The following is a 24,073-nucleotide window of genomic DNA, read 5'->3' as shown; positions in this document are numbered from 1 at the left end:
TCTGTACCAAGGCTGTAAGAGTCCCTGCCCTACTTACTTTCGGGCAGACTGTGATGAGGTCATCACAGGAAAGCACTTATTGTCAATCTCGAATTGTACTTATCTCTGTTGTTGAGCCCGCAGGCGTCCGCGTGTGCTGTTCCTCCGAGCCTTGTAAGGAAAACCCGGGAGGTGTGGTCCAGGCAGAAACCATCCCTGTTTGTGTTGGTGTGTGTGCCTGTGGGAGGGGGGGTGGAAGTGTAGGGGAAGGTGGGGGAGGGTCTTTGGGAACCAGGAGAGTGCCTTCTGCCTTAGTGCCTTGAGCATTCATTGAGCACCCCTGCTTCTGTCCTCCGGGAGCCCCCAGCCTCAGAGAGGGGCCACCCACAACGCAAGACCTCGACTTCCCCACCATGCAGGATTGTCCCAGCCGGCCCTGTGATTTGTCAGGCCATCCGCATGGGATCTCAGAGGCCTCCCGTGTGCTCAGGGCTCACAGATGACTCCAACCTAAATCACTCTAAAGCACACACACTTGCTGATTCTCCCGGAGCAAGCTCAAGGACATGCGGCCACCCCAGGGGGCCGGGCTTGGTTGCTGGACAATGCTGTGAGCTCAGGGAGCCATGTTGGTGGGGACCATGTGGAGGGTGAGGCGTTCCCTTGATCTAGCCAGGATGAGTGAGGCCCAACCCCTCTCCCCCATAAAGACCCCCCCAAACCCTGCCCTGCTTTCTTTCACCTCCATTCAGTTTCCAGAGACATCTTTCTAAGGTGTGTGGACCCCTCTGCCTGGCATCCAGTGCCCTTGCCAATCCCGGGGCTGGGTGATCTTTGGGGCAGAGGTTTCTGGCCCTTTCTCTCTGGCCCCTCCCCCACAACCCCAGGGTCTGGTCAGACTGGATTCCTCCAGGTTCCTATAACTAGCTGCATTTCCCCAGCTCCAGTACCCTTTGTCCTCCATGTTGCTTCTCCCCAAATGTCCTCCTTCACCCAGACCTGCTGCCTTGCACAACTCCCAGGGGCCCCATTCGTGGTGATTCCTGCCCTTAGTGCCCTCTGCACATAACCCGAGACTACAGCCCATCCCCCGCCCCCCGAGTTGTGCCCTGCGGCTCCTCTTCCCTCCTAAGCCCCCTCCCCAGTGCCCCACCTCCATCCAGTCTGAGCTCTTTCTCCCCTTTCCAGGTCTCATGGGACTTTGCCCCCATCCTGGCTTTATCTGACCACCGCTGTGTGTCTTCCCTGAGTAAACAGTCTTCTGCTGGGCTTATGCTCCCAGGGCCTGGCCCATGGCTTGCTCTCAGTGACCTCCCCCACTCAGTTCAGGCCAAGTGGCCTCAACCCCAGAAGGAACTGGCTGAAACTCTCCTGGTTGGGGAGTGGGGCAGGGGGACAGGCTTCCTTCTCTCTTCAGCCAAAAGACCTCCTCCTCTGGCAGGGCTGGGAAGCCTGGTGGTGGGAAGGGGGGAGGAGATAGCAGGGGACAGACCCAGGAGTCCTGGTCCCCCAGCCCCTCGTTCCCCAAACCGCCCTCATCAAGCCCACACCAAAATCGCTGGGGAGGCAAGTGCCCGGATGGTGAGACTCGGAATAGTAGTGATGGGGCCAGAGGGGACGGTGATAAGGACGGGACTATACAGTAATCAGGGTGGAGCCGCTCTTTGACATTCCCAGGACTTCATCCTCAGACCCTCTCCCTGACGGTCCCCACCCTGTCTGCCCACCCAAGCCTGGAGTGAGGGAGCCCTGAGGTGTAGGGATCCTGGTGTTCAGGACCTGACCGTGGCTGGGGCTGCCCGCCCCATGCGTCCAGGTGCTTGGGAGCTGTGACTCAGTGTCTGTCTCCAGGCTGACCTCAGCAACGGGCCCGGGGGCAGGGGGAGAGGGCAGTTTCCCCCGAGACTGGCTCTCCAGGATCCTGACTCAGGGGCCCAGGGCTGAGGCCTTGAAGTGCCTTTGTTGGCCCGGGTTCAGGAATCCAGAGAAACTGGTCAGGGGGCAGGACCCAGGGACTGAAACCCCTCCCTCTGCTCCCGCCCCCATCGCAGAGCCATATAACCGCTCCCGGTATCGGGGGCAGAGCCCGTGGCTGAAAGGAACTGTTTAGGTGCACTGGCCAGGCTTGGGCTCCTGACTCCGGAGAGCTGGGGAGCTGATCTGACGTGTGTGGACTCCAAGGGAAAGTCTTCCCTGTGGACGCCGAGGGTCTGTCCTCCGCGCTTGGATTCCTACAGCCCCCAGGGCCAGACCCCCACAGCCTTCCAGGTCCTAGAGCCCCGCAGACGCTGAGCCATGGCCTCCATGGGGCTGCAGGTGATGGGCATCGCGCTGGCCGTGCTGGGCTGGCTGGGCGCCATCCTGAGCTGCGCGCTGCCCATGTGGCGCGTGACGGCCTTCATCGGCAGCAACATCGTCACGTCGCAGACCATCTGGGAGGGCCTGTGGATGAACTGCGTGGTGCAGAGCACCGGCCAGATGCAGTGCAAGGTGTACGACTCGCTGCTGGCATTGCCGCAGGACCTGCAGGCGGCCCGCGCCCTCATGGTCATCTGCATCATCGTGGCCGTGCTGGGCGTGCTGCTCTCCGTGGTGGGGGGCAAGTGCACCAACTGCGTGGAGGATGAGAGCGCCAAGGCCAAGACCATGATTGTGGCGGGCGTGGTGTTCCTGCTGGCCGGCCTGCTGGTCATGGTGCCCGCGTCCTGGACGGCCAACACCATCATCCGGGATTTCTACAACCCGCTGGTGGCCTCGGGCCAGAAGCGGGAGATGGGTGCCTCTCTCTACATCGGCTGGGCCGCCTCGGGCCTGCTGCTGCTGGGGGGGGCCCTCCTCTGCTGCAATTGCCCGCCCCGCACCGACAAGCCCTACTCGGCCAAGTACTCCGCCGCCCGCTCCGCCCCAGCCAGCAACTACGTGTAAGGCGACTCAGCTCTGTCCCGCCGGCTTTGTTCCTCCCTGGACTGAAGGCGCAGCCCGTGAGCCCAGGCTGGCCCCAGGGCTGGGCAAGCGGGGACTGAGCCAGGCCATTGGTCCGGCAGCCCTCAGCCCCTTCTAGCCCCCTTGGACACCGACCTGAGGCCCCCTCTACTCCAGCAAGGATGGACAGAAAGAGACTCCTGTGCCACCCTCCGCTGAAGGGCCGGGGGATACAGGAGAGGGGGCAGAAGTAACAGGTGTGGTGGGGGCGGGGGGAGCATGCTCCTGCTGGCCAGGACAGCTCAGCCCTGACTTTGCCTGGGCTCTGCCTCCGAGTGCGTGCCCTGCGCGTGCCTGTGTCGGCCAGGAGATCGGCTGGGGCCTCGCTCACCCACCTGACCGAGGAGCCAGAGTTGACACGGAGTTGACAGACGGGTTTGTAGGGGAGGGGTGAAGATGCTACAAACTGGTTTGGGTAGTGGTGGGGAGGAGGCCATGGAGGCTGCCCAGGCAGCCCGCACCCCTTCCTGCCCCCACCCTGCAGCCTCAGGGCTCCATCTCAGCAGCCTCGGCAGCAGGACCCCGGGACTCTTGGGACTTGCGACATCCGCCACCCCTGCCAAGGTCACTGGACATCCTGGGGACAGCCCGGGGGCGGTCTCTCTCTGGCCTTCACTCCCAGGAAGTCCTGGGCCTTTTCCCTGCCTCCTCTGTGGTTTCTGTTTTGTAACTTGAGATCTGTTTGTCATGGTAATTACTATTATTTTCTACAATAAATGGGACCTGTGCACAGGAAGACCGTGTGGTTTCTGATTTCAGCCATGAAGGTGGGCAGGGCAGGGCTAGAAGCCTGGGCAGGGGGTCGGCGAGGAGCAGGACCACTGTGATGTGGCCGGGACAAGAACACTTAAAAAAAAAAAAATGGGGGGCGCCTGGGTGGCTCAGTTGGCTAAGCGACTGCCTTCGGCTCAGGTCATGATCCTGGAGTCCTGGGATCGAGTCCCGCTTCGGGCTCCCTGCTCGGCAGGGGGTCTGCTTCTCCCTCTGACCCTCTTCCCTCTCATGCTCTGTCTCTCATTCTCTCTCTCACAAATAAATAAATAAAATCTTTAAAAAAAAAAATGGTTTTGAGGAATTGTGACAAATCAGAGCTGGCCCTCACCTTTGGAATCACCTTGCTCAAAACCCTTCGTTTGTTAAAAGGTGAAGCCAAACATAGGAAACACGTTGTGTGCCCTGAACCGTGGTGAAGGGTTGGGGACCCCAGGAGGGAGGCCAGGTAAGAACACTCAGCTCTGGGGAGTGGGCCACCTGCCCTCTCCCCCTCTTTGTCCCCGCTTTGTCTGGGAAGCCAGGCTGGTCCGCTCGCCCTCCAGGTCCCATGTCCTGGCCTTGGTCCAGGCTGTCCCTGCTGTGGGTCTGGAATGTCCTTTTCCCTTTCTCCAGCCCTCTGAATCCTGCTCGTCCTGAAGGCCCAGCTCCAAGGCTCCTTCCTAATGAGCCTCCAAGACACACCTGGAGCCGAGCTTTCGGACTCTCTTTAGAAATGAGAATCCTGGGCACGTGAAAGTATTTGGTCAAGGCCAGAGGCACGAGCACGGGTTTCCTGGTCCTCCAGTTGGGGTGAGAGGACCTGCCACCATGGCAGGAGTCACAATGTCACATCTGTGGCCCTACCATGCTTGGCTCAGGGACGGCCTGGGGTGGGAGCCCTCTCTGTTCCGTCTCTTCTCACTTCCGTCCTTCTCAGGGACAGATGTCACCTTCCTGGGGGAGAGAATCAGAGCCAGAGGCCTGCGACCCCTTCTGGGACTCATTTAATAGGCAGAACTCCCTGAGGGGCAAGGTTGGCACAGGGGCCCCATTTTACAGATGAAGCAGAGGAGGCCCAAGGATGGGCCTGGCTGAGGTCACACGGAGGGTCAGAGGTCAGCGGGGGGCTGAGGACTGGGCCTCACTCCCTCCACCTGGGCCACATCCTGCTTCCGGTACAGGTAGACAATGCCAGAGATGAAGCCATCACTGTCCGAAGTTCCAGGCCCCACCTCAAGCTCGGAGGTGGCCAGTTCCCACCGGTCCACGGGCCAGGCCACCAGGCGTTGCCATGCCCCGGCCTTCTCCAGCCCGTCCAGCGTGGCCTCCAGGGCCTCCTGGTAGCGCAGGTTGGATGGGTTGGTCCTGGTGGTCAGACACACCAGCCCCCCTGGGGAGGGGGAGGTGGGGGAAGGTGGGTGGGGGAGGGGCAGGAGCCTTGGTTCCAGGCTCGAGGCCCACCCCTTCCTGGGAAGGTTGTCCCTTTGTACTCCTATCCTCAAGGGCATATATCCTCTCAGCTTTGTCCCCGGGCCAGCCTTTCCCCACCTCCACACCTTGGGGGCTCACCGTTCCTGCCCCAAGAATACCCTTCTGCGCCCTCAGCCTGACAGCCTCCTATGCACCCTTCCAGGCCCAAGTGTCCTTTACCCTGGGAATTCTTGGCTTAATCCCCTGGACGGGGGGAGGGGGGGCTCCGTCCTCACTGCTCACCCAGCCCCTCTTCTGCCGGAGGATGAGGCTGTGTCTGGAGGCACAGGAAGGAAGCACTTTGGACCTCGGGCAAGTCCCCTCACCTCTCTGAGCCTGTTTGCCCAGCTTACAGAGTGGGGCTGATTCCCCGGGGTCACAGGAAGGACTACGTAGTCATTAAGCACTGGCTGAATGAATAAATGACCTATCCCTTCGGGTCTTCTCCAGGCACCTATAGCATGCCCAGTGTGGGCTCAGATACACGTAGGAGAGATGGTGTCTGGAGGGCTTCCTGGAGGAAGCGGTGAGGAGAAGTAGGGCCCTGCGCGGTGGGTGGATGGGGCTCCATGGGAGGAAAGGCTCCAAAGCAGGGAAGTCTGTGCCACGTGGGCAGACAGATGGGGCTCCGGCCAACTGAGGGGCCTGACGAGCACAGGCTGGGCTGGTTCTCATGGGAGCTTCCTGTTCTCTCTGACCCCACTCAAGACCCCACTTCTGTCAGCCTGCACGGTTCCCTGAGGCCAAAGCCTGCCCAGACCTGCCCAGGCTTAGCCACGGGTCCTGCTGGGCCCAGTGGGGGCGAGGGAGGCAGGGAGGAGATGCAGTCTTGCTGTAACAGGGGCACCTTTGGGGCTTGCTGACCCTGTCCCGCAGCCGAGTCAGGGCCCCACCACCCTCCCGCTCCGCCATTCCCCTTTCTGCCCATGACTTCCTGCGGCTGTCTGCCTGACTTCTTGTTTCCGCCTATGACCGCCTTCTGGGTGGGCTGCCCTCACTCCCCGGCCCGGCCCACGGAAACACAGCTCTCCTCCGACTGCTCCCCTGTGGCCCGGCCCTCTTCCCCGGGCCCCGGCCTGGGGTGCGGCGGGTTGGTGATGGAAGCGCAGAGGGCAGGGCGTGTAGCTGCGGCCAGGAGCGCAGCCCAGCCGGGCACAAGGCACAGGTCAGAGCACAGTGAACAGAATCCGCAGCTGCACATGAACCCACATGGGGACTTTACAAAAAGTGCCCGCCACAATCCCACGGGGGCTGGGGCCCTGCCACTGCTTGGAGGCGAGGAGCCAGAGCCAGAGGGGAGAGGGGAGCTGTCCGACGGCTAAGAGGCCAGCTGGCTACCCATCTGCCCCGCCCGTTTGCCTGGGTCTGTTGCCGGTGGCCGCCGGTGGCTGGGATGGGAGGCTAGGCTGTGTGACCCCGGGCAGGCCCCTGCCCCTCGCCTGGCCCGAGAGGTTCTGAGGCTGGTGTCTGTGCGCGCGGTGAGGGGGAAGGCGTGTGCACGGGTTGGATAGGCCGCTCCTCACCTGGCTTGGTGACTCGCAGAAGCTCAGGTATGGCACTGCAGGGCACCTGGCCGTCACTGAGGGCACCCACTATCAGCACTGCATCGAAGGTCCCTATGCAGACCGTGGAGATGTGTGTGGGGGTCTGTCTTTGTCGTGGCCTCATGATACCCAGCAGGAGGGACCAGGCCTGCTATGGCAGGTGTGGCCCCATCCTGGCTGACATCAGATCATGGGGTGGAGTGCTAGAGAGGGGCTCACAGGGGCTCAGAGAGGGTCTCAGTGAGGCTTTGGGGGGGCTCAGTGGGGGAGGGGGCTTGTGGAGGGGGATGGAGGCTGGGCAAGAGAAAGGTGCCTAGGTGGGAGGAAAGTACCTTCAGAACTGGGCAGAGGCTCCTGGCCCAGAATGCAGAGGCTGAGGCGCTGGTAGAAGCCACGGGCTCGGGCCTGTTCCAGCATCTCTGGGCTCCCGTCCACTCCATGCAGCTGGAGGAAGCCCCGAGCCTGCAGCTGAGATTGAGGGGGGCGGGGACTCAGTCACAGTTCACACTTGCCATCTCCCAGCTGGGTCCCTGCACCTGGGGAGGGCAGTGGGCCCCGCTGTAAATGCAGTCCAAGTATTTGGGACCAGTGAGTCCGAGGGGGGAGGCAGAGTTCTGGGGCCAAAATTCTGGGTGAAAGGAGATTTGAACAAATGGGGAGCTGAAGAGAGGGCAGGGGATCCAGGGACGCCTCACCTCGGCAGCCACCAGGCCAGTGCCACAGGCCACATCCAGGATCAGGGCAGCATGAGGTGGGCCCGGAAGGGCTTGGGTGAGGCAGTCCACTGCGAGGCGTGGGGCACGGTACTGCAGGGCGGCCACATCCTGGGGACAGAGTGCTGAGCCGATGGACACCCACTGCCCCACTGGGGGACCTCCATGTGGGGTTGTCTAGGAGTCAGCCAGGTCAAGCTGTGTGTGTGTGTGTGTCTGTGTGTGTGTGTGTGTGTGTGTGCAGGGCTCCAGCCCTGTAGGGACTCCAGCATGAGATGCTTTCCTCTGCCCAGGGCGAGCATTAGAGAGTCAGTGCACAGCCCACTGCTGGGAACTGCTCTGCCGGCCAATGCAGCACTCTCTCCTTAGTCCATAGTGACCCCTCAAGAGGCACCTCCTCCAGGCAGCCCCTCTGCCTGGGCTGCAGTCCCAGGGTGGGGAGGTCTTGGTTCCTGATTTCTAGGGGCTGCCAATGTGGAGCCATGGGGCTAGCCAGAGGGCAGGGCTGCTGTAGGTGAGCCAAAGAAGGGCTAGTCCTTGAAGGGGGCAGGACTGCAGGGGCTCACCTCATTCTCACAAGCCACCCTGGGGTGATGCGAGGCTAACTCTTCCCACTTTACAGATAGGAAAGTTGAGGCTGGGCGAGCAAGAGAGGTGGAGGTGAGGAGCCTGGCCAGTTTACCTGGTCATAGTCCGGAGCCCAGCGCTTATAGAAGTGCAGCTTGTTACCCAGGTCGGTGATGCCGTGTAAGACCCCCACCCGGGCCCGCGCCTCAGACAGGCTCCGGCCCTCCTCCTGAGCCATCCTCCTGTGGGGACACAGCCTGGGTATCTCGAGGCCCACTGCGATCCCTCCCATTCCCAACCCTCCACCCGCCAGGCCATTTCATAGGCGGTGACAGTACACACAGGGCGAGACTGGACACGTGGGCTTCAGGGCTGGGGGGAGGGTGCTCCCGGCAGCGGGAGGGAGGACCTGCCCGCACCTCCCCACTCCCAGTGCGGTGAGCCGGATTCCAGCACCAGAGGGATCTAAGGAGGTAGGGGGTCAGAACTCACCGCCGATCCGACCCCCCTGCCGTGCTTAGAGCACCGGAACTCGGGGCGGGGCTTGTAAGGCCGAGCCTGGCCCCGCCCCCACCGCCCTCGATGATTGGCTTTCCGCTATGAGAAAGTACCCAATCAAAGGGAAGCGCTGGCACCGCCCCTCCACCATCATCCAATGAGCTCAAAGTTCTTGGCCATTCTCTAGTCTGCTAAGATCTGGACTCCTCCGAAGCGTTTTCAGGGTTTCCCAGTTTAGGAGCATCTCTGTGCCCTCCCGGCTCTCGACGTCCTTTGTATGCTTTTACTTTTAGGAAGTGAGAGCCTCTGAAATCTTATGGGCAAGAGGGGGACCTAAGATCATGCTTCATTTTTAGAACGGTCCCCTTGGTCTGGGCAACGCCATCCAGTAGAACTTTCTGTGGCGATGGAAATGTTCGATACTGGACGCTGTTCGATAGAGTAGCCACTAGCTACATGGGGCAGTTGAACATCTGAAATGTGGCTAGTGCTACCGAGGGACTGAATTTTAAGCTTTATTTTGTTTTAATAATTCAAATAGCCATCTGTGGCTAGAGGCCTCCGTATTGGACAGAGCGGGGATCCTTGCTACTCAAAGTACGGTCCCCAAACTTGCAACCTCTGTGCCAGCATCTTTAGCTTGGGTTCCTCCAGGGGACGCCCTTAAGGGGGAGCTGGTTAGAAATGCAACTTCCTGAGCCCCTCCCCAGACCAAGTGAATCAGAATCAGATTGCAAGAGGGGTGGGGAGGCCCTAGAAATCTACTTTAAACAGACTCTCCACGTGATTTCTGTGCCCCTAAAGTTTCAGAAGCACTAGCCTAGAGAACCTTTGGGGATCAAAGTTTGGGCAGGAGGAGTTTGGGAGCCTGTCGCAGTTGTCCAGGAAGGAGGTATTGGTAACATGAGCCTGGGTAGCAGTCATGGCTGTGGAGAGATGTGGATGAAGTTCAGAGATGTTTCAGCGGTAGAAGCCTGGGCAGCAGGGCTTTGGTGATTGAGAGTGTGTGGCATGGGGAGGGGAAGCAAGCAGTTGGGAGTTGAGCCTTTGGGTTGATGATGGTGCCATTCTCAACAAGGGAAGCCGGGGAGGAGGAACAGGTTTGGGGCAAAGAGGATATTCACCGTTTGAGGGTGTTGAGTTTGAAGTGTATATGTGAAGACATCCAGGACACTGTTTGATGGAAGTCTTGAGCTCAGGAGAGGTCAGGCTGGAGACAGATTCAGGGTCATGAGTATAACCAGGGGTGATTGAGGCAGCTGGTAAAGGTGAGATGTTGTGGGGAGAGAAGAGAAAGAGAGGAGGACAGGCTCAGGACCCAGCTTGAGGACTCCCAACGCTTCAGGGAGGAAGAGGAGTGTCTAGGAGAGCTAGAGAGAACCCAGAGAAGTCAGGAAGGATGCCAAGAACAGAGTGTTTCAAAAAGATGAGGGATGGCCAACACTGAGGTGGTTTAAAATGAGGCTTCAGAAGTGAGCACCGTCTGTAGGGATGTGGAGGTCTTTGGGGGCCAAGGTAGACCCTGATAGTGTCCACCAGAGGCCAAATTTACTTCCTCTTTCTGAGTTAGACGTCGTGCCCCAGCCTCCCTCATCTGTGTGTGTGGCCATGTGGCTGAACTCTGGCCAATAGAAGGTGGATGGTGGTGAAGTGCTTTATTTCCAGACCTGGACCATAAACACCCCCTTTCCAATCCTCTATGGAGGGGCTCCGAACACCCAGAGGAGAATGGGGCTGCTAAGATGACAGCGTCTGGGACCCTAAACAATTGTGTGTGGCCGTGCCCTCCCCACCAACCTGCATTGGACTGTAACAGGAGCAAGAAATCAACTTCATCGTGTTGAGCCACTGAGATTTCAGGACTGCCTGTTACAATAACTCATCATTTCCCTTAATTAATACAATGACGTTGGCAAGAGCAGTTTTGGGGGAGTGGAGCAAACCCAGATTTCAGCTGTCACCTGCCAAGGTCCAAACCCAGATCTGTTTTGGTCCAAAGGCGTACAGTGAACATGTTGTGAATCTGTTGTGTTCAGCTGCAAATAACTGAACACACATAACAGCTACAGCTTAAAGACAGAGAGATTGGCAGGGCTCATCAAGGAAGCTGAGACTGGGCAGTCTGGTCAGAGGCTCAGCTGTGCCATCAGGGACCCACGCTCTTGTCATCTTCCTTCTCTGCCACCTTTTGCATGGAGGCCTTTGTGCTCATGACTGTCACCTCTTCATGGCTGCTACACCTCCAGACAGGACAGGATGCAGGGGAAAGGGTAAAAACCTAGGCCAGCTCAGACTATTCATCATCACAAAAGCTTTATTGGAAGCCCAGGCCCGTGAATTCTACTTCATCCTATTGGCCAGATGAGCGGTCACTAGCAGGTGAATCAGGGGCGGGGGGTGGGGGGGAGGTTGGTGATGAAGACTGGCTCAGTCAGCTGACAGTGGGGGCCCATCTCTACAGCCTCATGTCCCATTTAGGCCAATAAATATTTATTGTGTACTTTCTGTTTATCAGGCCCTGGGCAGGGCATTGGAGTCACAGAGATGAGTCAGAAACAGCCCCCACTCTACCCTGGCCTAGTGGGGCAAGGGAGATGGGTGTCTTCTCCTGTTCAGGCTCTGCTCACTATCTCCTCAGTATCTGTGTGCAGGCTTTTTTTAAAGATTTTATTTATTTATATGACAGAGAGAGACAGCGAGAACAGGAACACAAGCAGGGGGAGTGGGAGAGGGAGAAGCAGGCTTCCCGCTGAGCAGGGAACCCGATGCGGGACTCGATCCCAGGACCCTGGGATCATGACCTGAGCCGAAGGCAGACGCTTAACGACTGAGCCACCCAGGCGCCCCAGTGTGTGCAGGCTTTTCCTTCTAAGCCACCCCCCACCCCCAAGTGTCCAGGACCACTCCTTTGTCTGGGGTGGGGGTAGGTGGGCGCTGTGGTGTTGAAAGATGTCGTCATGAGGAATGACCCTTTAAGTAAAGTGGATAGCCCCAAAGGCAGTCTTGTTGGATCATCAGAGGGAACCTGGGGAGGCCCCAGAGGGACTGCCTATCTGTCCCCATAGTCTCTCAGTGCCTCTGCTCAGTGGTGCCCCACTCACTGATGGGGGGCTTCCTGGTTTGTGGGCACCAACAGGGCTCCTACAGCAATGCTTTCTAGGCCCTGGTAGAGAACAAGACTGGCCACGGGGGTTCCTGGTGGGAGCTGGTGGTCTCAGGATGCCGCTCTGCTATTCCCATGGACCCCAGGCCCCACTGACTTCTCTGCCCAGAGCCCACTCCATTCCTTCCCCTCCAGAGCCCCAGGAAACCGTCCTAGTCTCAGGGCAGGAGGTGTTTCTCTGACACCTCAAAGGTTTCTGTGTCCCGTTATCAGCCCCATTAAGTCCTAAACTTTGGAATCCCAAAGCCTTTCCTGTTTTTGTTTTTGTTTTTTTTCTGACAATGACCTTTCCCTGGAGCAGTGGACACCATCCAGTCCGCCCCCCCAAAATGGTTTTGGGGGTGAAAAAGAGCAGTTTATGTTTCAAAACTATTGTGTGGCCTCTCCAATGTACAAGCCAGAGGCCAAGGGCTGCAGGTGGCTGAGGTCAGGTGAGTCACCCTCTGGCCAGAGTGAGTGGCGGGAAAGGGTCAAGTGGACAAAGGTGAGGCCATGTTAGGCCAAGAGGGCCCACAGGCAAGACATAGTGATGCCAATGGGCAAGAGTTCTGAGGGGGAAGGCACAACTTTTGGGGGCCAGGCGTGTGAGGGTGGGACGTGCGCATGCGTGAGGATGTGGGGGTCAGTTGGGATGCTTCTGGATGCAAGTGCCGGGAACCCACCCCAAAGGGGTTTAAATAGCAGGGGTTCGCTGTTTAGTCTTAGCAGAAGTCCACTGGTCCGTGTACCAAGGCTGGCCCCGTGGCCCACTGATTTTTCAAAGATTTATTTATTTATTTGAGAGAAAGGGAGAGCATAAGCAGGCGGAGGGGCAGAGGGAGAGAGAATCTCAAGCAGACTCCCCGCTGAGCGAGGAGCCCGACGTGGGGCTCGATCTCATGACCCTGAGATCGTGACCTGAGCCAAAACCGAGAGTCAGGCGCCCCGTGGCTCACTGATTTCACCAAGGACCCAGGCTCCAGTCTCCTGTCCGTCACTGTGTGTTTGCTCTGAGGGTTCCTTCTGGCCACAGGATGGTGGCAGCACCTCAGACATTCGTGTGTCCTCACATAGAAACCCCGAGGCAGGCTGGGCCTTGTCTCCTTGTCTCTCTCTTTCTTTGGCTGGAGGACATTTTCCCAGGAGCCCAGAGGCTGGGAAAGGGAGGTCTGGCACTTCCAGGCTTGGGCGTGGGAAGTGAACCCTGCCTGTGGGAAGCAGGGAAGGAGGGGGTGATGACTGCTGGTGCAAGGTGCAGCCCTCCCCCACCCCCCGCTCCTCGGTATGTGCAAACACGTGCATTTCCACCTGCCTCTGTGTCTGATGGGTGGGAGTGTCCCCAAGGGCCACAGTCACCAGGCCGGGACAGGCTTTCTAACCCTGCAGGGGACAGGGGGAATTATAGCTTCAGATCTGCATTTCACAGAGACGCCCAGAAGGCAGTGTGGGGAGTGGACCCCAGCCTGTTGTAATGATCCGGGCCAGAGCTGGAGTCCCGAGCAGCGTGGGGTGGGGGGTGGGGGGCTGCCAGGGAGGGGCTGCCATGGGATTGACAGGTTGCAGGGTGATTGGGGACGAGAGACTTCCCTTCCTTCTGGTTTCCTGTCTCCTTTGCTGCCTCTTCTTCTCTCCCCTCTTCCTCCTCAAGTCGGAGAGCGCCCCCCACCCCCAAGTCCTGGGCCCGTTCTTGGTCTCTAACTACACCCACTTCCTATATGATCTCATCTTGTCCTGTGTCTATGCCAGCGATCCCCAAAGAGGTGACTCCAAGCCCTGACTCTCCCCTGAACTCTGGACTTGTGCACCCGATACCTCCCCGTGGAGGCCACGAGCCTTTCCCTGGCATCGCTCCCAAACCCAGTTTTCCTTGTCCCCACTCCCAAACCTGCCCCTCCTTGTCCTCCTCCTCCTTGTCCTCCAGAACCACGGTGCACCCAGGGGCTAAGTCCAAGCCATTTTTCTCTCATCCCACATGCCCATGGCCTCTCCCCTCTGCCCCTGCCACTCTGGTCCTGTCTACCCTCCCCTCTCACCCAGACCCCTGCTCCAGCCTCCTCCCTGGCCTCCCTGCCTCCCTTCTGCCCCCACCCGCAGTCCATTTTCCTCAGAGTAGCCAGAGGTAGTATAGACTTTTGTTTTTAAAATGGAAAATTTCAAACACACAAGAGATTAGCACTATAGACCCCATGTTTTTGTTGATCAGTTAACAAAATATGCCCAACCAGAATGTTTTTACAGTATACATTGTTTTTAAAGATTTTATTTATTTATTTATTTGAGAGAGAGAACATAAGCAGGAGGAGGGGCAGAGGGAGAAGCAGGAATGCTGAGCGGGGAGCCTGACATGAGGCTTGATCCCATGACCCTTGAGCCAAAGGCGGATCCTTAACTGACTGAGCCACCCAGGCACCCCTACAGTATAAATTTGATGAGCTTACTCTCCTGCTTAAAACCTAAAATCCAAATTCTTACCACCTTCATCCCTAACCTCTCTCCTCACTCCACCATCCTAGCCTCTGCTGTTCCTGGAACATGCCATGGTTACCCCAAGACGTTTGCGCTGCTGTTTTTGGTCTGGATCACTCTTCCTTCAGATCTCCACTTAAATGATTTGTTCTCAACCATCAGGTACCCACTACCCAGAATGAACAAATGTTAGCATCTTGTCATTATTGCTCCAGAATATGTGAATGTAGAAAAAGACAAGATTATAGAGGAAGCTGAGACTCCTTCTGAATTCCTCCCTCCTCCATCTGCTGCCCCAGGGACCCAGCTACCACCCTGAACAGGCAGGACCTTTTAGGTCTTGTTTTTATATTTTTACTACATGTGTCTGGAACGTATAATAATGCTTACTGGGTTTGAGAAAATGTATATGAACACTATCATTTTATAGCTATTACTCTGTAAATTCCCCTTTCACTCAACTCCCCCCCCCCTTTACTATGTTTTTGAGATCTTTCCACATTGCTGTTTACAGAGCACATTCATGGTAACCACTGCTTAGTCATCCCTCAAACAGATACACCCAATTCATTTATTCATTTCCCTACTGATGGAAAATGATGCTGCCACAAATAACCTTGCACATGTTTCTTTGTTCACAAATGAATACTTCTGGAAGGAGTACTTTACAAAATGGGGTTTGCATTCTGGTAGGGAGTAACGAAAACAATTCAGTTCATTGTAAAATCGAATGACTAGAAAGTGCACATTGCACATAGTAAGGGCAATTATTGTCTTGTGAACTTGTTTCGGTTTCACATATGTAGGCAACGGGCAGCTGAGAATAACACCTTTCTTACCATGGATGGCTCTCAGAGTCTGAGAACCCAACATGGAATTGCCAGGTGGGGGCACACGTCATGTTGGATGCTCTGGTTGCCCCCACCGACTCACTGACACATTTTGTGAGACTTTTTTGGTTTTGCAAATGAGTATGAGAGAGTATCTCATTGTGGTTTTAATTTGCATTTCCCTCGATTACTAATGAAGGTGCACAGCTTTTCATAAGTTTGTTGGCTCTTTGGGTTTCCTCTGCTGTGAGTTGTCTTTGCCTATGTGTTCTATTGAGTCGCCTGATTTGATCTTACTTATCTTTATGTTTGTAGGAGTTCCTTAGATGTTCTGTATATTCTAGATACTGATTTTTGGACTGTTTCAAGAGTTGCAAACATTTCTCCTAGGCTGATGCTACCTTTCGGCTTTGCTCATGGTGTCTCTGTACCAGATTCAGCAACAAAGAGTTTATCGGTCACTTGGCCCAGGACAGTGGCAGTGGGGATGTGGGGGCAGAAGCTAGATGGCCAGTGGCTGGTGGTGGCAATAAGATGTCTGCAGCATTTATTTCAAAAACATGGCTTAAAAGGTCAGGTGAGGGGAGGGACATTTTCCTTTTAGTAAAAATCGTGTATATTTAAGGCATACAACTTGATGTTTTGAATATACATATACGTTGTGAAATGGACACCACAATCCAGCTAATTAGGGTATCTATCACCTCTACATAGTTACCATTTGTGTGTGTGTGTGTGTGTGTGTATGTTGAGAAGATTGAAGATCTATCTCCTTAGTAAATTTCAAGTAAACCATACAGTATTGTTAGCTGTGCTCACTATGCTGTGATCTCTAGAACTTATTCATCTTTATAACCGAAACTTTGTACCCTATGACCAACCCATTTCTCCCAACCCCAGCCTCTGGCTGACAACCACCATTCTTTCGGTTTCTGAGTTCGGCTTTATTAGATTCCACGTGTTGGTTAGATCATGCAGTATTTCTCTTTCCGTGTCTTGCTTATTTCACGTAGCATAATGTCCTGCAGCTCCATCCATGTTGTCAGGAATTTTCCTTCTTCAAGGCCAAATAATATACCAATGTGTGTATGTATGTATGTATGTATCTACCTATCTATCAATCTATCTATTACCTATCTACCTATCTCTCACATGTTGGAATGTAAATTAATACAGCTACTATGGAAAACGTACGGAGGCCCTCAAAAAATTAAAAATAGAACTACCTTAGAATCTAGCAATCCCACTTCTGGGTATATATCCGAAGAACTTGAAATCAGAATTGTGAAGAGCTATCTACTCCCATGTTCACTGCACCAAAATTCACAATAGTCAAGATATGGAAACAACCTAAATGTCCTTCAATGGATGGAGGAACATTTTGTTTAGGACACAAGAAGCCTTTAGGACACAAGAAGAGAAAAGAGCAAGCAGGGAGAGGGGGAGTGGTTGAGGATGGATGGGTGGTGGGTGGGAGAATTTGTGAGAGAGAGGTCTAAGTGAGCTGGCAGAAATCAAGTACACTAACCATATTGATCCTGAACAAATTGATCAAGAAACAAATTAGTGAAAATTGTGCTTCCCATTGCTGTTTGTTCATTTGTTGATTTTTGCACTGCACAGGTGTGACTCTGCAATCAGTTGCTGGCATTTATGCATTTTTGTCCATTTATCAGACCTTTTATTTGGGGAATGAATAATGTTTTTGAACAATGGGATGGTCTGGCCACTTTATATCCTTTTCAATATTTTTAAGGCATTTTTACTCATTTTTGTGTTCAAAATTTTATTGAATTAATTTTAAAAGGTATCATTGACCCTTCTTTATATTATTTGGCTATGTTCTGGAATTTCAGAAATGTAGTCTTGGCCTCCAAGTGAGTCCCCTGAAAGTGGTTTGGTTGAGATGAATATTTCCATATGTTGGCTTATGAATCAACTCAATTCACGCACCGTGGAGGTCATTTCTTTTTACAAATTTGCGCATGTTTTAAAGCAATTTTGCCTAACTTGTAGCTTATTTTGTTTTGAAAAATTCTTGAGTTAACTTTCCAATCCACAGGTGCTGACTTTGTTGACCCACCAGCCACCAAGCATTGGTGCCGGGCCAGGTGTTGCTCAAAGCACTTCCCAGACCCTGTTTCATTGACTCCTCCCCATAACCTCACCTGCTAGGTTCTACAAAGTATATCCCAGTTTTACAGAAGAAGGGACTTGGGGCGGAAGCACAGACCTGTGAGTAAACGTCAGAGGTCAGTTCAGAGTCCAGGTTCCTCTCATTCATCAGTTCTTAATTATTATTTTTGTATTTAAGTGGCTTCGATAAAGCCATTTTTAGACAGCCAAATATACAAATTCCAGTAACTATGAAAGCATATTTATCACTTTTGTGTACTTCTTGGGGGGGGGCGGAAATGAAGATTTGAAATAGAGTGAGATTTTAACCCTGGAACATGAAAGAAAGGAGAATATTTATCCAGATCATTTCCCGTGGTTTCGCCTCCAGTAACCCAGGCATGACGAGACACGCACCGGGCGAGCTCCTCGGGATGACGCACGGTTGTTGTCACAGGGAAACCAGCCTCCCAGACTGACTGGGGACAAAATAGCCATGGAAAACTTTCCACCCAGTGGAGCATCGCGCGCAGGTGCGCCGGGCTCCGCACCGCCGGTGTGTGCTGCCCCCGCGCGGCCGCACTGCCGTCCTGCACCCGCAGGGGAGCGCACCTGAGAGCCCTCGGGCCCCAGGACTGGGAGCAAGTCCAAGGTGGGCTGCCTGCCCTCCTGTAGCCCTAAGTCCTGGGCTGGGGAAGGGAGTCTTTGAGCAGCGGGGCACGGGGGAGGAATGGCGCCCTCTGGCGTCGGGCAAGGCGGCGGCCACTGGTAACTGGGTTAACCCACCTGGTCCTCCCCGTTACCCTGCAAGGTGCGGACAGGGCCAGGGAGGGGAAGTCGTTATAGCGCCATAGTGCACGGATGGCTTTGAACCTAGGTGTTGAGCAGGAAGGAGAAGGAGATGGAGGGCTCCCGGCCTAAGAACCCACGTTCTTGGCAGGAGGCTTGGCAGGAAGGTGAGGAAGGAAGGTGGGGGTGGGGGGACTCAGGGGTTTCCGGCCAATGGTACTGCATGGCTGGGGCTAGGTGTGGGGGAGCTCCTGGCCTCTGTCATTGGATTTCCAGGCTTGTGGGCCCCTCTGTGTCCCTTGCCTCCTATGGTCTGAGCAAGCACAGAGCCGCAGAGAGGCCTTGCTGAAATCTCGCTTGGGGACCAAGCTCTGGAGGGGGTGGGGGGACAGCTGACGGAGGTGGGATGGAGACCCAGCTTGGTCTTTTTCTTTTTTTTTTAATTTTTTTTTTTAAGATTTTATTTATTTGCGAGGGAGACAATGAGAGACAGAGAGCATGAGAGGGAGGAGGGTCAGAGGGAGAAGCAGACTCCCTGCTGAGCAGGGAGCCTGATGCCAGCTTGGTCTTGAGAGATGCCCCGAGGGGCTGCCCTGGCCGTCCTGCCCGGACCACAGGGTCCAGGGGGTTTGGTCAGTGTGAGGTTGAAGACCATCGACTCAGCCTTAGTGACAGTAGAATTCTCGGTATGGCGCGGTGCTGGGTGATAGTGGGGGAGGAGAGGGAGGAAGGAAAACAAATTGCAAATCCTACTTTCTGGCCCTACTGTGTGATTCCCAGCAATCTGGGAGGCCCTTCCCCAAACCCACGCCTCCTCCCCACCCCCACCTTGGTGGGCAGCACCGCCATCCGCCCTTCATCCAAGCTTTCTGAGGGGGACGGCTGACCCCTGCCTTGCTTTACCTCTCTTTCTTCAACCCTCTGTTGGGAACAAGTGCGCACAGGTCTCTCACGGTTCCGCACACTGATCTTTGATCTGGGTTATCTTTTCAGGACATCTGCGTATCAGACAACCTGGGCATATATGGTGTCTCCATCTGGGGCAAAACGCGGGCATGCTCCAGCTTGATAAAGATAATGTCTCACTCAGGAGCAAAAGGCAGCCTTGCTTACCGCCCATTACAAAAGATTCGGGTTCTGTGAGCCCAGGCTTACTCTCTCGTAATATACCCACTGGGCGGACGGGTGTCCTATGGCCCCGTCCATGTCACTCTGTGGGATTTGGGACTCAAGGAACCAATGCTAAACCCTTAGCAGCTAGTGCTGTGAGCAGTAGATGGTCCTTCCTCTCTGACCCAGGAACCTCGTGCTTCTGCCAGCAGCCAAGGAACTTGGGCAGGCTGGCTGGTTGGCCTGCAAGTAGGGTACCATCTTGAACCTTTCCCTGTATATGTTATGGATTCCTAGCTGATGCCGCCCCCCAGCCCCTGCCCCAGACCCCTTCTCGCTAGTCTCACCTCCTCACGAGTGGGAGGGACTGTCCTAGAGCCCACAGCAATCTCCTTGCTGCCTCAGCTCTTGCATGGCTCTCACTGTGTAAGAGAATATTCCACGGCCCCCATGGCCCCCCTTCAAAACTTAGCTCAAGGTGACCCCTTAGTGCCGTAATGTTGCAGGCACACAGGGCGGGTGGGGGAGGGGCAAGGCAGAGGACTGAGTGGAGGGACTTTGCACACTTCACCCCCCAGAACCCAGCTGTTGCCCCAGGAGAGGAAACGAATGGGTGAACAGGACTGCCCTGGGCAGAGGTCATCCTTGACATTCCAGGGACTCATTATGGCAGGTTCCCATGTCCAGTTGGGCAGGTTGTATCCTGCACAAGGGTGCCCAGCCGAGGTGGCAAGTGAGGACTGAAATCACGCTGTGTGCCAGGGCTGGGGTGGCACCCGCCCTTTCTGATGTGCACCGGGGGGCCCTCCAGTCACCCGGCCCTGCACTACAGGAGCCTGTCCTGCAGAGGGCGTGCTTTTAAAACTTTCTAAAAGGCGTGATGGCCCCCTCCTGCAGCCTCCTGGGGCCCCCTACCCGGACCCAGACGGGAGAGCAAAGTGAGAAATCCTGTGATCAAGGTTCTGGATTCTCCCAGAAAATTCTAAGCCTCTGACCCTAATCCCAGCGTCCGGCAAGCTTCGTGAGATGCTCCAGGTGGCCGATGGCCTCCTGGAGTGGGCTAGCTCAGCAAATTGTCCCCTTTCCTTCAGTCCTTGCCTCTCTCCAGAACTCTCTGGGGCCTTTGGGTCAGCGCACTTTTTCTCCCCTGCTCTCCTCTCACGGCTCTCAGGCATCATTAAGATCTGAGAGGAAAAGTCACAACTTCATTTCTCTGCTTTGTGACTGGGGGTGGGGTGTGTGTGTTTTGGCGGGGAGCCTGCAGGTTGGGCAGCTGAGGCTCCCATCTGTTTCCAAATACTGTGTCACCCGTGGCCCTGGGGGTTAAGATTTCTATTTCCTGGGCCTTTGATACTTTGGGATTTTCACAGATGTGGGCAGGTGTAGCACCCAGCCACCCTCAGCCACGGTTTGGGGAAGGGCCCGACAGATTGCCGGGAATCACGCAGGCCCCACGGCTGTCCATCTGAGGACCTTCTTCGGCGTCCCTGTGGGCAGGCCAGATGTGGAGTCTGGGGCAGTCTCCAACCAGGAAGGGGACAGGACGGAGAAGACAAATACCCTAGTTTTTGTGTAGGGCAGGGGCGGGAGGCAGGTAAGAGGGGGTCTCTTGCGGCAACTGGGTCCCCATGGTAACTTGGCCCCCACCCGCAGTATCTGTGAGGTCACCCTCCCTCTCCCAGCTGGAGGAAGAGGAGAAGGGCCAGACATGGAGGCCGTCCCTCTGGTCAGATCCAGCCTCTTGGGGATTCTGCTGCTGGTGGTGAAGCTCTCAGTGCTGGTGAGTGGGGTGCAGGGGGCACTGGGGTGGGGTCCTCCCAGCCCTTCACAGCCACCTCGGAGCTGTTGGACCGCATGGACCTGTCCCAACCCATGGCACTAGGTGACTGCCTGCCTCAGAAGCCCCACCCCCAAGCCACGGTGGCCCTGGTGGGGTGCACAGCCAACCCCAGGTGGCTGTATCCCACACCGCCCCCTAGCGCTCCAGGTGGTCCTCTGGACAAGGGGGCATGGGATCCAGATAGGGGGCTTTTGAGCTCTGAAGAGGGGCTGTTCAGCCCCAGGACTCAGGTGGAGTTTACCCGTTTACAGACTCTTTCCCCACTCAAGCTCACTCTTTTCTCCCCGTGGATGGGAGACATCATATCCACCCTGTCACCCAGGACAGAAGCCCGGAGATCTTCTTGGGTCCCTCTCTCTCCGTAGGTCCCTCAGTCCCTCGGTCACTGCCCCCATGCCTCCCATCTCTCTACCCCTAACGGCACTGCCCTTTGCCCCCAGGTGCCCTCATGACACCAATAGGCAACGGGTGGGCAGGAGAGCCCAGGTGTTTGGGAGACAAAACCTGCCCGGGGTTCAAATCCTGCAGGATCAGAGGGCTGAGGGGGATGGATGGTCACTCCTTCTATAATAATAATAATAAACCTACTTCCTTCTGTCTAGAGTATTATAAATACTCACTTCAATCCAAAGGAAAGAAAACCAAGGATAATACGAAATACTTTCTAAAGCCCCCTCCTGAGAAAGGAGTCCTTAGAGGTGGGCAGATAAAGATCATTCTTGTTGGGGCAGTTGAGGCCTGGAGAGAAGGAGGCCTGGCCCGCGGTGGCAGGTGGGGCTCCTCCCCCACGTGAGTGACAACGGGTTGGCTCTCCCTCCCTCCTGCAGCTGGTCCAGAACCGGGTCCACCTCTACAATCTGCTGCTCCTCAAGATTCTCCTCTTCAACCACTGGCTGTCGGGGCTGGCTCAGGAGGCTTGTGGGTCCCGCGGCCGCCAGGCCCATCCAGCCCCCGGGCTGGCCGCCAGCCCCCTGGGCCGGGCGCTGCGGGCGGGATGGGGACTGCTAGGCGTCCCCGTGTGGCTGGGGCTGCGGGCGCCCCGGCTGGTGTGGGCGGGCGTGCGGCGCTGGGCCCCGGCCTTGGGCCTGTCTGCGGCCACCGGCATGGAGCTGCTTCTGTCCTGCCTGCACAGCCTGATGCTGGCGGGCTTGCTGTTGTCGCTGCTGATCTGGAGGCTGTGCCGGAGGGCCCGTCGCTGCAGCCTGGCTGGGCTGCTCAGCAAGGTGGGCGGGCCGGGCGCGGGCCGGGCTGCGTGGGGGCAGGCCTGGGGGCCCTGGGCCCGGCCATCTGCCCATCGGCGCATCCCCTCCAGGCGCTGCTGGACAACCGTGTGGTGCCGGAGCTCCGGGCCCTGCTGAGGCATCTGTACTGGTGGGTGGAGACCACAACAGCGCTCACCTGGCACCTGGCCTATCTCATCACCTGGACCACTTGCCTTGCCTCCCACCTGCTGCAAGCTGCCTTTGAGCACACAGCCCAGCTGGCCCAGGCCCAGGAGGTTGAGCCCCTGCAGGGCTCGGGACCCTCGTCCACGTCCCCGCTCCCCAAGCCCCTGGGCCCCAAGGCTGGGCCAGCCCTGCCGGAGCACGGGACCCCTGCAGAATAAGTGTGTCCCATTTGCCTTTCTGGATCTGGTGTGGCCTGGGGTCTCGCTCTGTGTCCCTCTTCCCTACTGGTGTGCGTGTGTGCGTGTGTGCGCGCATGCGTGCCCTAAGGCTGCCTCTGGGAAGGAAATCATATTCCGTGGGCCCTGGATCTGTGCCAGATAACCCCCTCCGACACTTGATGTACATAACTTTGTTTAAATCTCATAGCATTATAGGTTTCAGGTTTGATTAGCTCCATTTTCCAGATGAGAAAATTGAGCCTCAGAAGGTTGAACATTCCCAAGGTCCCCAGAGTGAGTCAGGGGAAGAGCCAGCACTGGGGCACAGACTTAACTTTCGCTAGGTCTGTGCCCCTGATTCCCAGGACTCTCTGTGCCCAGGGCTTTAAGGGAGATGAGTCGTTAGAGACTCTGGCCTCTGGGGGGTGCTAAGGCATCACATTGCAGAAATTTAGAAAGTTCCTTGGAGAAGTAGTGACTCCTGAGCTAGTCTGCAACTAGCCCATCCATTCATTTACACCCTTAGCCCCTCATTTTACTACTCAGCTGCCCATCCATCCATCCATCTGCCTGTCCATCCATCCATCTGCCCATCCATCTGCCCATTCATCTGTCCATCCATCTGTCCATCCATCCCTCCATCCATCCATCCATCCATCCATCCATCCATCCATCTGCCCATCCATCTGTCCATCCATCTGTCCATCCATCCATCCATCCATCCATCCATCCATCCATCCATCCATCCTTCCATCCATCCCTCCATCCATCTGCCCATCCATCCATCCATCCATCCATCCATCCATCCATCCATCCATCCCTCCATCCACCCACCCATCCATTCATTCCTCAACCTGTTTACCCACCCACTTACCATCCACCCACCTCGATTACAAATCCATCCATAGATCCATCCATCTATCCATCTCCTCCAGGGAGAGGGAAACATCCCAAATCTCAGCTGAGGGAGCTAAGCAAGCTCAGGTGGCTGTGGGGCAGACTCCCCCTGCCCGAGGTCAGTGATTCCATGACAGGATGGGGAGGGATGGTTTCGTGGGAGTTAGCAATCACCTTCCATTCACTCCCAAGCCCAAGGGTGTGTGAGTATGGGGAGATGTTCCAGAGAGTTCTGCCCTGTGTTCACCTTCTGTATTCTGGTTCCTGGGGAAATTAGGGCCAGATTCCTGCCCTGCCTCCCATATGGACCTGCAGATGGCCCAGGGTAGGTGTGGGGTGAACTTTGGGGCTCTTTCTCTGAGTCTGACAAGCAGACCTGGCCTGCCCCTGGGGGCTCCCATCTGGCCCACGAGGCAGAACATCTGCTGGGAAGGTGCTGGAGTAAACATGACTGGGATTCCAGAACACGTACACAACTTGTAGGGAAAGCTGTGTGCTGAGGTGTGTGGACTTGGCCCATTGCTGAGGTTGGGGACTGGGGGGAGTGGGAAGGAGGCCCCGGGGCAGGCATATGGAGCTGCATGGGCCCTGAGCTGCATGGGCCCAAGCTGGTGCTTGACAGGACTGTGGCCTGCGGGGCCCGGGGTGCTGGGAGGGAGGGAGGGTGCAGGTGGAGAGGGGCCTCAACGGCCAGAGGGGGACAGGAAGGGTGATGGCCTGCTTTGGTGGGGGGCAGGGAAGGGGGAAATGATGGGAGCCAGGATGGAGCTGG

General features: G+C 56.3%; 3 protein-coding genes across 3 annotated transcripts; 2 read left to right on the top strand and 1 right to left on the bottom strand.

Annotated features, from left to right (window-relative positions):
* Nucleotides 1–2,045: 2,045 nt before the first annotated feature.
* CLDN4 (claudin 4) lies at nucleotides 2,046–3,697 on the top strand. Its single transcript, XM_045875528.3, has one exon. The coding sequence runs from the start codon at nucleotides 2,275–2,277 to the stop codon at nucleotides 2,902–2,904; it is 630 nt and encodes a 209-aa protein (XP_045731484.1). The 5' UTR covers nucleotides 2,046–2,274; the 3' UTR covers nucleotides 2,905–3,697.
* An 18-nt stretch (nucleotides 3,698–3,715) lies between these two features.
* On the bottom strand, nucleotides 3,716–8,552 carry METTL27 (methyltransferase like 27). Its single transcript, XM_064593122.1, is given in 7 exon segments — nucleotides 3,716–4,982; nucleotides 4,984–5,104; nucleotides 6,708–6,800; nucleotides 7,061–7,196; nucleotides 7,424–7,552; nucleotides 8,124–8,250; nucleotides 8,501–8,552. Coding segments are annotated over 6 exon segments (729 nt in total). The 5' UTR covers nucleotides 8,247–8,250; nucleotides 8,501–8,552; the 3' UTR covers nucleotides 3,716–4,855.
* A 12,114-nt stretch (nucleotides 8,553–20,666) lies between these two features.
* On the top strand, nucleotides 20,667–22,404 carry TMEM270 (transmembrane protein 270). Its single transcript, XM_045870860.1, has 3 exons — nucleotides 20,667–20,738; nucleotides 21,626–22,021; nucleotides 22,111–22,404. The coding sequence occupies exons 1-3, from the start codon at nucleotides 20,667–20,669 to the stop codon at nucleotides 22,402–22,404; spliced, it is 762 nt and encodes a 253-aa protein (XP_045726816.1).
* Nucleotides 22,405–24,073: the final 1,669 nt, after the last annotated feature.

Source organism: Mirounga angustirostris, unplaced genomic scaffold, assembly GCF_029215605.1.
Source record: "Mirounga angustirostris isolate CCGP_5_RB_7025 unplaced genomic scaffold, mMirAng1.0.hap1 SCAF_5, whole genome shotgun sequence".
Lineage (NCBI taxonomy): Eukaryota > Metazoa > Chordata > Mammalia > Carnivora > Phocidae > Mirounga > Mirounga angustirostris.
Note: the sequence above shows the minus strand (reverse complement) of the source record. Positions and strands in the feature narration are given on the sequence as shown.

Bases quoted from the DNA above. Each gene is read 5' to 3' on its own strand.
- CLDN4 (XM_045875528.3), top strand. From the start codon at position 2,275: ATGGCCTCCATGGGGCTGCAGGTGATGGGCATCGCGCTGGCCGTGCTG.
- TMEM270 (XM_045870860.1), top strand. From the start codon at position 20,667: ATGGAGGCCGTCCCTCTGGTCAGATCCAGCCTCTTGGGGATTCTGCTG. The intron at 20,739-21,625 runs GTGAGTGGGGTG...TCCCTCCTGCAG, and splicing joins TGGTGAAGCTCTCAGTGCTG to CTGGTCCAGAACCGGGTCCA. The intron at 22,022-22,110 runs GTGGGCGGGCCG...CATCCCCTCCAG, and splicing joins TGGCTGGGCTGCTCAGCAAG to GCGCTGCTGGACAACCGTGT.